At 45.7% G+C, this 12,679-nt stretch overlaps 1 protein-coding gene and 1 non-coding gene across 3 annotated transcripts in view; both read right to left on the reverse strand.

Annotated features, from left to right (window-relative positions):
* Positions 1-12,679, reverse strand: part of NEMF (nuclear export mediator factor) — a 191,266-nt gene that overhangs the window by 20,803 nt on the left and 157,784 nt on the right. For both annotated transcript variants that reach the window (XM_063947548.1, XM_063947547.1), the window contains exons 29-31: positions 12,344-12,376; positions 11,712-11,818; positions 11,370-11,413 (exon numbers count right to left, since the gene is read on the reverse strand). In XM_063947548.1, the coding sequence (XP_063803618.1) occupies positions 11,370-11,413; positions 11,712-11,818; positions 12,344-12,376 (184 nt within the window). The remainder of the gene's footprint in view (positions 1-11,369; positions 11,414-11,711; positions 11,819-12,343; positions 12,377-12,679) is intronic.
* Positions 7,615-7,730, reverse strand: LOC134981594 (U5 spliceosomal RNA). Its single transcript, XR_010190715.1, has one exon. It is a non-coding gene; the product is annotated as a U5 spliceosomal RNA (small nuclear RNA).

The raw sequence follows: 12,679 nt of genomic DNA on the forward strand, positions 1-12,679 counted from the left end.
CCTGTCCAGACAGCTGAGACACGCTGCCGCCGGACTGAGCGGCGGCGTGTCTCACTGACACAAGCAGGTGGGCCGGAACAAACGGCTTTGCGGGCCTTATATGGCCTGCGGGCCGGAGGTTCTTCGCCCCTTGTTTAAGGAGTCAGGCTGAGCCCCCCTTTCTTGTCCTGGCAGCACACTGAAAGGGGAAAAACACCCCCCTCAAACGGAGTCCAATGTTAAATATCATTGTTTATTTTTTACAGTTTTGCATAAACAAAGGGTAAAAAAAACAAAACAACAACATTTCTCTTACGTCCTAGAGGATACTGGGGTTCCATTTAGAACCATGGGGTATAGACGTGTCCACTAGGAGCCATGGGCACTTTAAGAATTTAATAGTGTGGGCTGGCTCCTCCCTCTATGCCCCTCCTACCAGACTCAGAAAATGTGCCTGGAGGAGCGGGTCACGCTTATGGAAGCTCCTGAAAAGTTTTCTGCATTTATTTTCTGTGTTTATTATTTTCAGGCAGGGCTGGATGGCACCAGCCTGCCTGCTTCATGGGACTTGAAGGGGGGGAAGGAACGGCCCAACCTCTTGAATGGTTAATAGTCCCGTTCCTCGCTGACAGGACACTGAGCTCCTGAGGGACCTATTCGCAAGCCCCACCATGGCGAGCGTACATTCCCGCAGCACGCCGCCACCCCTATCAGAGCCAGAAGAATGAAGAGTGTTGAGTACTAAGCCAGCGTTCCGGTTAGCGGGGTGCCGGCCATTATGGCAGCATGAGGGTACTGAGACGCACGGCTTCTAACCGGGGCAGAATGCATCTCCAGACACAGTACACAGCTGCATCTCCGTACACGGTACACAGTACCCACACTGGCAAAAACAGCCTCTCTCTCCATTTTAAGCACCTGATTACCTCAGCCACTACAAAAAAGCGGGAAGACTGAGCGCCATTGAAGGGGCGGAGCTTCACTATGAGAGGATCCAGCAGCTCACCAGTGCCATTTTCCCTCTGCAGTAGACACAGACGCTGACTGACAGGGAAGCGCATCTCCTCCGGAGAGACTCCAGATTACCTTAGCGGTACCAGGGGCTCATAGCAGTGGGGAGCGATTATTAGTGTACTAAGTCCGCTATCAGGGTACTTAGTCTGCGACCCGGCTAAGCTTGGCATTAGCGATAAGGGAGCGGTGGGGACTGGCTCCAAATAACTCTGTCTCTCCCTGAAGGGCTCTTTGTGGGTTAATTGTGCTTAACCTTTTCCTGTGTGTGTGTGCGCTGTCGCATTTACATTATGTCAGGCAAAGAGTGTGTTTCTTGTACAGCAGAGTGTTCCTCTTCACCAGGGGGCTCACTACTGGGTACTCAGGGCAGTGCACCTTCCCAGAATAGCGGGGCTGAACCAGAGTGGGTTAATTCCATTAAAGGAATGATCTCCAATATTTCTACAAAATTATCCCGCAATGAGAAAGAGATGCAATACTACTGTGGATGAGTGTATGAATAGAGACTCAGTCCCCAAACCAGCGTCTGAATCCCTCCCATTTGTCCGCAAAATCGATCTCTGGCCCACATCCTGCAGTCTGACTCTGACGGATCAGACATGGAGGAGGACGAGGTGGATTTGGAGGGGGGGGGGGGGGGGGGTGCTACTCTGTCACAGGACAGAGGCTCTTATAGAGCTATCAGAGATGTTCTGCAAATTCCTGATAAGAAGAGTGTGAGGAATCTTAATGTAAAAAAGAAGTCCCCAGTCACTTTTCCTGTGAATTGAATACCCTGTTTGAAGAACCATGGGTTAATCCTGATAAGAAATTTCAAATCCCTAAAAGACTGTCATCATCTTTTCCTTTTCCTCTGGAGGATAGGAAAAAATGTCACGTAAAATTGTATTGCCTGTCCCTGGTGCAGCCTCCCTAAAAGACTCTGCTGATCGTAAAATTGAGACTAGACTCAAACCATTGTACACAGCTGCTCGGGTGGCCCAGAAACCCACTATTGCATTCGAATGGAACACAAACGCCATTGCTAAATAGTCAGGTGACCTAATTGAGGGGTTAGATTCCTTGTCTAGTGGGGATGTTGTTTTACTCCTGCAGCATATACAGGACTCTGCGAAATTTATGGTGGAATCCATAACAGAGATAGGCTTGCTTAATGCACGCACCACCGCTATGGCAGTGTCAGAACACAGGGGCTTGTGGCTATGCCAGTGGACTGCTGATGCGGACTCCAGGAAAGGCGTGGAAGGCCTACCATTCACTTTCCTTGTTTGGAGATGAACTAGACAAATAGATCTCCAAAGCTACTGCGGGTAAGTCTACGTATCTTCCTTCCGCAGCTCCCCCAACCAGGAAAGCTTATTCAGCTTCAAATTTACAGTCCTTTCTGACAGCAAAGTTTAAGGTCAAATCCAGAGGTACTTCTACGGCCTCCAGAGGCGCAAGAGGTAAACCATTCAAGCCAGCAACTGCAGGTGCTCAGGAACAGAGCTCAGGCTCTGCTTCCGCAAAGCCTTCAGCATGACGGTGGACCGCGATGCCTGGAGGGCTGTCAGGTGGGAGCCCGACTAAAATTCTTCAGTCACATCTGGTCAAGTTCGTGCCGGGATCCCTGGGTCATAGAGAAAAGGTATTGGTAATCCAGTCGATGGTTCGGGATGTACTGAAGCCAACCCGGATATCGGTGCATCTATGCATTCAACTTCTGGGGAAAATGGTGGCTTCTTATGAGGCGCTTCAATACAAAAGGTTTCATGCAAGACCCTTCCAGCTCGATCTGTTGGAGAAATGGTCCAGATCGCATCATCACATGCACCAGAAGATCTGTCTGTCGCCAAAAGCCAGAATCTCCCTTCTGTGGTGGCTACAGACTTCTCACCTCGTCGAGGTTCGGAATTCAGAACTGGATCCTGTTAACCACAGACGCAAGCCTCAGAGGTTGGGGAGCAGTCACCCAAGGGGTGTAGTTTCAAGAAAGATGGTCAAGTCAGGAAGTCATCCTTTCAATCAACATTCTGGAACTCAGGGCCATATAAAACGCCCTTCTGCAGGCCTCATATCTTCTTCAAGATTGGGCCATTTAGTTCCAGTCGGACAATGTGACGGAAGTGACGTACATAAACCGACAGGGCGGAACGAAAAGCAGAGCAGCAATGTCAGAGGTGTCAAGAATTCTCCTTTGGGCAGGGAAAAAACAAACAAACAAAAAAAAACAACAACGCTGTGGCGTTGTCAGCGGTCTTCATTATGGGATTAGACAACTGGGAAGCAGAGTTCCTCAGCAGACACGACCTGCACCCAGGGGAGTGGGGCATTCACCCGGAAGTGTTCAGGTGCTTGACACATCGATGGGGATATCCACAAATCGATATGATGGCCTCTCGTCTCAACAAGAAGCTCAAGCGATATTGTTCCAGGTCGAGAAACCAACAGGCAGTGGCGGTAGATCCTCTGACGACTCCATGGGTCTATCAGATGGTGTACGTGTTTCCTCCACTTCCTCTGATCCCAAGAATTCTCAAAAGAATAAAAAGGGAAAGGTTCAAGCAATACTCATTGCTCCGTACTGGCCAAGAAGGGCCTGGTATGCGGATCTTCTGGTGATGCTCCTCGAAGATCCGTGGCCTCTACGTCTTCGCGAGGATCTTCTGCAACAGGGCCCGTTCATCTATCAGGACTTACCGCAGCTACGTTTGACAGCATAGAAGTTGAACGGCTGATTCTAGCCAGAAGAGGGATCCCTAACAAAGTTATCCCGACTATGATCCAAGCAAGGAAGGGGGTAACGTCTAAACATTACCACCGTATTTGTAAGAAATACGTCTTTTGGTGTGAGAGCAGAAATTATTCTGCGGTGGAATTTCATCTGGGCCGTTTCCTGCTTTTTCTGCAGGCAGGTGTGGATGTGGGCCTATGTCTGGACTCCATAAAAGTCTAGATTTCGGCCTCGTCCATTTTCTTTCAAAAACAATTGGCTTCTCTCCCTGAGGTCCAGACGTTCTTGAAAGGTGTTCTGCACATCCAACCTCCCTTTGTGCCTCCCACGGCACCTTGGGATCTCAATTTGGTGCTGCAGTTCCTCCAATCAGACTGGTTTGAACCGTTACAGGAGGTGGACGTAAATTATCTTACGTGGAAGACCGTCACACTGTTGGCCTTGGCTTCAGCAAGACGTGTGTCGGAACTTGGGGGCTTTGACTCACAAAAGCCCCTATTTAATTTTCCATGAGGACAGAGCTGAACTCTGAACTCGTCAGCAATTTCTTCCTAAAGTGGTGTCTGCGTTTCACATCAACCAACCTATTGTGGTTCCGGTTGTCACCGACACCTCTGCTACTTCAAAGTCTTTGGATGTTGTGAGGGCTTTGAAGGTATACGTAAAGAGGACAGCTCGTCACAGGAAATCCGACTCGCTGTTTGTTCTTTATGATCCCAATAAAATTGGGTGTCCTGCTTCAAAGCAGACAATTGCACGCTGGATCAGGTTCACTATCCAGCATGCTTATTCCACGGCAGGTCTGCCATTTCCAAAATCTGTACAAGCCCACTCTACTAGGTCGGTGGGCTCTTCCTGGGTGGCTGCCCGGGGTGTCTCGGTTTTACAGCTCTGCCGAGCGGTTACTCGGTCTAGTTCGAACACGTTTGCTAAGTTCTACAAGTTTGATACTTTGGACTCTGAGGACCTTCAGTTTGGTCTATCAGTTCTGCAGGAACCTCCGCACTCTGGGAGCTTTGGTACATCTCCATGGTACTAAATGGAACCCCAGTATCCTCTAGGACGTAAGAGAAAATAGGATCATAATTATCTATCGGTAAATCCTTGTCTCTTAGTCTGTAGAGGATACTGGGCGCCCGCCCGATGCGTCTTTCTTCCTGCACTGTTACTTGGTTAAGTATTGCTGGTTCAGCTGTTGCTGTTCCTGTTTAAAGTAGGGTTAGCATAGCTTTCCTCTGGTTTGTGTGTGCTGGTTCGGAATCTCACCACTATCCTTTATTTCCTTCTCTCAAAGTATGCCCGTCTCCTCGGGCAGTTTCCTAGACTGAGTCTGATAGGAGGGGCATAGAGGGGGGAGCCAGCCCACACTATCAAATTCTTAAAGTGCCCATGGCTCCTAGTGGACCCGTCTATACCCCATGGTACTAAATGGAACACCAGTATCCTCTATGGACTACGAGAAAAGGATTTACTGGTAGGTACTTAAAATCCTATTTTTCTACCCTTAGAGTGGGTGTGCCTCTGTGCAATAAACACTACACATAACAGCCAGCACTCTAATACAAGTTGAATAATTTAGCCTTCAAGGATGACTTTTTTCTATGTTTCACCCAGAAGGAAGCAGCTGCAGGTGACAGAGCATGTACACCACCATGTTGGTGTGCAGCTGGCACGGACAATGAGTGTACCGTGGGCCAAACAGCACCAGTAGCGGTGGTCCGTAATAGCACCCAACCACCTGTAAAAATAGGATTTTGGTACTTACCAGGTAAATCCTTTTCTTTGAATCCATAGGGGGCACTGGAGTACTCTTGGTCACTGGAGTACTCTTGGGATATGGACGGGCGTAGCCGAACAAAGGCACTGAATATTCAAATTTAGGACCCTCCCCCCCCTCCATATCCCCAAGTACCTCAGTGTACTTTGCCAGTGTTTTTTACTGAGCGAACAGGATATAGAGAGGTTGACAATGGAGAATCCCTATAACATAACGGACAACCACAAAGTTGACTCGTAACCTTATTGTCAACTAAAAAGTTGACAGCTTAACCGATAGAACTTATAATTTGAACCAACCGGTGAAAATGTGTTACCATAAGCTCCTTTGAGCTTAATACCATCCAAGTTAAATTTGTTCACTAAGCTCCCTTGAGCTTAAAACAACCCAGGTAAAACTGCTCTGGGTGGGCGTCCAGTGCCCCCTATGGATTCAAAGAAAAGGATTTACCTGGTAAGTACCAAAATCCTATTTTCTTTATCATCCACTAGGGGTCACTGGAGTACTCTTGGGACGTACCAAAGCTTCCCTCGTGGGCGGGAGAGCTGTTTGATACTTGTAACAGTAGGCAGCCAAAGCTAAATGCTGATGGCGCCACCATTTATAACGTGTAAACGTGCACAAACGTGGTGCACTGAAGGCTATGTAGCCGCGTCGTAGACTCTCCACGACCCGCTGGGTCTGACATTCCCACAGAACCTGTGGAATGAACTATTACTGACGTAGGCGATTGTAACTTAGCCTTAAAGTAAGCCTGACTTGTAGTCATTATTATTCAACTGGATAATGTCTGCTGAGAAACTGGCTAACCCCAGTTTACAGTATCATATATAACAACAACGTATTCATATCACGTACTGTAGACGTTCGGTACATATATAAACGCGTAACGCGTGTACCACATTCAGAATTTTAGAATGTGCTGTCCACACAGGAACCACTATTGGTATATTGATGTGAAGAATACGAAAGCGGATTTCGTCCGAAGATCTGCTTTGTCATGAGAAAACTCAAATACGGTGGCTTGGAATACAAGGCACCCAAATATGAAAACAAACCCCTTGTCGAAGCACCATTGCCGAAGGCAAGGCTAGAAGAAAAATGTTTTCCAAAGTGAGAAACTTAATCCCCATTTGTTGAAAGGGTTCCAAAATATGAAACTGTAAGAAAATCTAAACCCAACCTCAAATCGCCTGGCGCTGTAGGTGGGATAAATAGAGTCTGAACTTTGGTGACACCTTGTAGAAAGATGTTGACAGACGCAAATAGAGGCAAACACTTTGAAAATAAGTTTACCACACAGATACCTGCCCTCTTAGTGCAGATGAACGCAGTTTGCCATCCCATCCTGTTTAACAGAATACGGGTACTTGAAGTATGATGTTGGAAACTTCCGAGGTTTACACCCTATGTAAGCACACGAAATTTTTTTTTTTTTTTTTTTAGTCATGAGCTGCCTTAAGCGGCTTAGTATTTCGTGACATGGTTGGTATAACCGATACTGTAATGCTCTATTTTTTTAAGAGGGCGGTCTGAACCCTCACCCCGTCAACCGCAGCTGCGGTACATAGATAATAGGTACATAGGTAACTATGGGTAAAAGAACGTTCCCTGATGTAACAGGTTGGACGTATTATGAGCGGGCCAAGATCGTGTGCAAGTATTCCTTGAAAATTCGAGAAGCAAACTTCTCTGAAACCCATGAGATACCACCAGTATGACTGTGACGAACTGTCTTCTGATCCGTTTTGGCAACGAAGAAAGAAGCGGACAATGGTGGAGCCAGATACACGATGCTGAATGACCCCATGAATGTGATGTACACATACTGAGCTTTTGTAATTGTGGCGAGATGCCCTCATGTATACCTGAGGGTAACCCCCTTCTGTGGACTCACATATGAAACACCTCTGGATTTAATGTCCAGTTTTTAAGATCCAAACCCTGACGGTTGAGATCGCCTGTCTAACAGATGTCCACTCACGGATTGATGTCTTGACATTTTCACATAATAGCGTTCTGAGCCATTGAAGATTTGAGTTACCTACCGCCTTGCCATGCGGCTTATTGGTTCTCACTGGTTGTTGAGTATGCAACTGCCTTTGCTTTGTTTGACTGCTTAAGGGCAGCGTGAGCCAGGCATGAAAAAAAAAAACAAAATTACATGAAACTCACGGTTGTTCCTCTCCACAGAAATCTTTAGTAAAAAACGAAAGATTTATTTGTTATGAAGAGAAACCAGAGTCTATCCCTGGTCAGACTGAAAGCGAATCATTTATTGCATTGTAAAATGCACAGAGATGTAGGACATTTATCTATTGCATTGTAAAATGCACAGAGTTCTAGTACCTTTATCGACAGGAATCTGTCGTGTTTTAGAACCTTTGCGTTGATTTTAACTACAAATCCTGACTCTCTGTGACTGTCGTCCAGAGTATACGCACCCTTGTCCCTCTGTGGGAAACGCGATTGAAGGGTGGTGCACTAAATTGAAAACACATCTTTATTCTTAATAATTGAATACACCAATGTACCGCTAGTGTGCGTGTACTTTTGTTCTAGTTGGTGTAGTAGGTAAAAGTCTTTGATTTACCGTATTTATAAACTTACCTAGGAATTGACATCGTTTAGACAGACTTAGATGTGATTGTTTTCGAACTTAATCTGCTACCGCAGTATAACTTAGTAGCGCAAGATAGAGGAACTTTGTTGATACATAGTTCTTATGTGAGATGAGCTATTATTCCAACATCACTTTGGTAAATACCGGAAGCGATAAGCAACGGTATAAATGAAATGGTTAATGGTTGTGGCGATTTTCAAACGCTAGAACCTATGATGAAGAAACCGGACTGGGTAAATACGCATTGTGAAGATCAAATGCAATTATACAATTTTGTGGCTGCAATAAGCAAAAACTAACTGCAGAAAATCCATTTTCTAACTGTAGTAAATGACTTGCTGATTGATATTGCAACGGAGCTGTTTGATTTTGCTCAAACAGAGGGGAATAAGTAACTTTGACTCTGTTGGCGTACTATTGCCTGGTTTATAAACCAGCAAAGACTAAATGACAACCTGCCAAACCGTTCGCCAGAAGCAGTTTTGTACTCTAAGCTGTAAATAGCTGAGACATATATGAGTTGAAGTCATGAAACCTCGCAAATGTAACATGAAAAGACGCACTTCCACAATTGTAAAAGAGGTCATCAAACCACTGGCTTGCTGACTGTAACGTCCTGTCGTTACAAGGCGTGACTGTTTCTTATAAAGGAATAAAACACCGTTACAAGTATACTGTATGCGCTAATGGCAGAATATCCTATAGGGATAAAATGCCGTTACACATATATCAAATTCAGGCGCAAACAAGCTCTGGCCTTGTCGCGCTTAACTAGAGACAATGAAAATAACCGGCGTTAGCAGAAGCTTTACAGATATACTCTGCAGCTTTTTTGAACCGTGATCGGCATGGTTTCATACATAGATTCTAGTGACCCAAATGTATCTGTGGTTTTTATAATGTTTGACAGAAACGCATATACCAATGGCGGATCGCGTCCTTTTGGAAACGATTATGTATGGTTGTCCAAAACCCCGCACTATCTGAATGCTGGACTAATGTACCCTTCTCACTTGTAGTTATCGGTGTGAGATTTGACATAGAATCGTGCATTAAATTATAAGACTAGTGAAATAAACACTCTGGTACCCAAAGGAAAATTGTCACTTTGGAAAGATTGTCTTTTGTTAGCGCTGGCGGAGTTATTCTGAGACTCCGATTACCGCTGTTTTAATTTGAATTGCCAATGTTAACATTTTTAGTCTGCACTAGAGCCTTATTTGCTATGTAGACAGACATCATAATAGGCAACAGACAGACACTTGCACGACTTAATAACATTATTATATGGCATATATATCTATATATATATGTTATTGCTGAACAGCATATTTATTAGGAAACTAAAGTGTTCTTTATGTGAAAAGCAGTTCACATAGGCATGAAACCCGAACCAAATTCCTACTAACACCCCTGCGCCTTCTGGTGGCTTAAAGATGTAGGGCAGGAATGTTCTAGATTATCCTGAAGTAAAAAAATTCCCACTAACACCCCTGCGCCTCCTTGTGGAGTAGAGGTGTATGGTCTGGAATTATAACTGGAAAACCAGCAATGATTAAAATGGCCGTCATGCCATGCTTTCACAGAAAATCACAGTACAGGTTACTTGCTGCAGTTTTAATATAGGCTTAATAGCCTATTATACAGTTACTATGCTTAATAGCCTATTATACAGTGATAACCCAGGTGTAGGATACAGTAAAATATATGCATTTAGTCAATTAATATGAGCACTGCCTGCAGTGTATTTATCTTGCAACCTTAACCAAAAATAACAGAAAACATGGTTAAACGTGCAATAGGTTATGCCACTGCTAACCCATGGCCAGCCAAAGCCTCATATATATATTATATATATATACAAAGTGTTTACACATATAATCACAGTTCATGCTGATATTATAGACAGTTCTGCCAGCAAAAGCTTCATTATATATTATATATATAAAACGTGCTGAAACATATATCACAGTACACATGTACATTGTTTAAAGTGCTGCGCTGCTTGTTTATTTTGAACCCATGCAGCCTTTGCTGCTGCTATGGGTATTATTCCCCCTCCCCCCCCTGCATCCCCATGTTACCTGCAGCGTACGGGGATCGGGTGCAGGGAGAGCAGGAGAGCCTGAATGTAGCGCCGGGGAGCTGACCGGAAGCTCCTTCCTACAGCAGTACACAGTCTCCCTGTGTCTGCGGTGTTTCACTGGGAGAGTGGCCGGCGTCCTTGAGTGACGTGCGGCCACTCTTTAGTACCCAGGAGAGTCTCGGCGGCGTGTAGCGGTGCCGGGCCATCCGAGCAGTGAGAGCGGCCGGCGTCTGAGTGACGTGCGGCCGCTCTGCTTAGTTCAGCGCCCGGAGAGTGTCGGCGGCGTGTAGCGGTGCCGCATCAGGGCAGTGAGAGCGGCCGGCGTCTGAGTGACGTGCGGCCGCTCTGCTTATGTAGCGGTGCCGGGCCATCAGAGCAGTAAGAGCGGCCGGCGTCTGAGTGACGTGCGGCCGCTCTGCTTAGTTCAGCGCAGGGAGAGTCATGTACGAGTGAGGTGGAACTTCATATATAAGAAGTGGTCCTTACTACTTCAGCGGGACCCGTCAGCGGCGTGCTCAGCGGCGGCCAGCTCCCTGTACAGTATAACACTCACACAGCAGGGCGGCAGCGTGAGCTGACCGCCCTGACACCCATACCTTGCTCCATCCTGGCTGTGACGAGCTCTCTGTAAGCTCCGTTTCAGTCCTTCTTCCAGCTCTTTGTCACATCCTGGCTGTAACGGATCTTCTTTCTGTAAGCTCCGTTCAGCTTGCAGGAGACAGTGGCTGCCTGTGGCTGTGAGGGTGCTCTTTGTGAGGACCGACACGCCATGCGCTGCCCTATAGCGCCTGTGGCTGTGAGGGTGCTCTTTGTGAGGACCGACACGCCATACGCTGCCTTGCAGCGGCACCATCCCGGACCCAAGTTTTTCCAGAAACTGGGACGGGAAGTGTAAAAATTAAAAATAAAAATAAAAATCTTCTGAAAAGTGGCCATTGCCACAAGCCGATGTTCATCTGTGAGCACCGAAAAAACACTGGCAAAGTACACTGAGGTACTTGGGGATATGGAGGGGGGGGAGGGTCCTAAATTTGAATATTCAGTGCCTTTGTTCGGCTACGCCCGTCCATATCCCAAGAGTACTCCAGTGACCAAGAGTACTCCAGTGACCCCTAGTGGATGATAAAGAAACTATGGTCCCGACAAGGTGGCACAGTAAGCGCATCCTGTCACATACCTTTTCCTTTCTTTTGTGTTCCTGGAGTTAGTTTAACTTTATACCTGAAAATAATGAAAACACGCAAAATATAAGTGTGTAGGCCCCAAATCACATAGACTAATCAGAAACAACGGTGGCTCACTGTGACACCAACATTGATCATTTTACCTTGTACCAATTAGGGAGTCACCATAAAATGAACAATGTTGGGCTACTATCGGCAAAGTTCCTATGGTGTGGATAGGTTAAGCATAGTGGAAATAAGTGCACGTTTCTAGAATGTAAATACAAGTTAAACATACAGAACACCATTAATTTGCGGTATCTTAAAGCTAGAACATTTACAGAACTAGAACATACTTATAATTGGTCATAGCAGTGTAAGGTGCACAGACTGGCACAGAGAAAAGCAGAACGTCTTCTGGGTCTGGCTGTCCCGTCAGGGAGTCCAAAAGATTCTCGGCTTCCTGGAGGAACATAAGATAGATTAATTACATCGGTACACGCAGAGGACCTTACACCAGAGGCAGGCTCTCAGCTGCTGCATGACTATACTATCCCTGGCTGGCATACTGGGACTTGTTCCACAATAGCTGGAGAGTCACCAGCAACCTAAAAATGCCCAAGGCATAGGAATGATGGTCTATTACTTGTATGCATGTTCTATAACCGTTATGCTGCAAACTTCCCCTCCTTTCCTGAACCCACTAACACACTTTATATAACCCAAAACATATACTGTATTAATTGTCCATTTCTCTAAATAAGTAAAAGGTCTGCCCCTCCTCACTTCTGCCATTTCCTAGCTGACTGGACACAGGACCAACCCATCATTGTAGCTCTTCGGAATTCATGATTCACATTTTATTCCAACAATAACAATAAACAGGTAGGTACTAAATTCTTACACGCCCCCATACCCTCTCCCTTATTTTGTAAATAAAGATAATAAATAGCAACCATGAACATGTTCTACAAGTGGAGATAGATACCTCTGATCCAGGAGCTTCCTGATCCGCATCATCCTGTATATATAAAACAGACAAATCACATATACAGTGATAGTGAATCTGGAGCACGGAACTATCTAAGGACATCACAGCTTAACTGTAAGAACCAAGGCGAGATTAATGTCACAGATCAAGGTAATTCCAGCTTGCAAGCTGTCCATGACAGAGGGTAAAAACTAAATGGAACACAACTTGTTTCTCTTCCTATAACTACTGACCATGTAACCTTTCTCAACGCATTACAGAGCAGCTGTTTTGTCAAACATATTCAAGAGAATGTAAAGTAAATGTACTATTTAGACTCACTAAGGCACTATG

The sequence above is a fragment of the Pseudophryne corroboree genome, chromosome 12, assembly GCF_028390025.1.
Source record: "Pseudophryne corroboree isolate aPseCor3 chromosome 12, aPseCor3.hap2, whole genome shotgun sequence".
Classification (NCBI taxonomy): Eukaryota; Metazoa; Chordata; class Amphibia; order Anura; family Myobatrachidae; genus Pseudophryne; species Pseudophryne corroboree.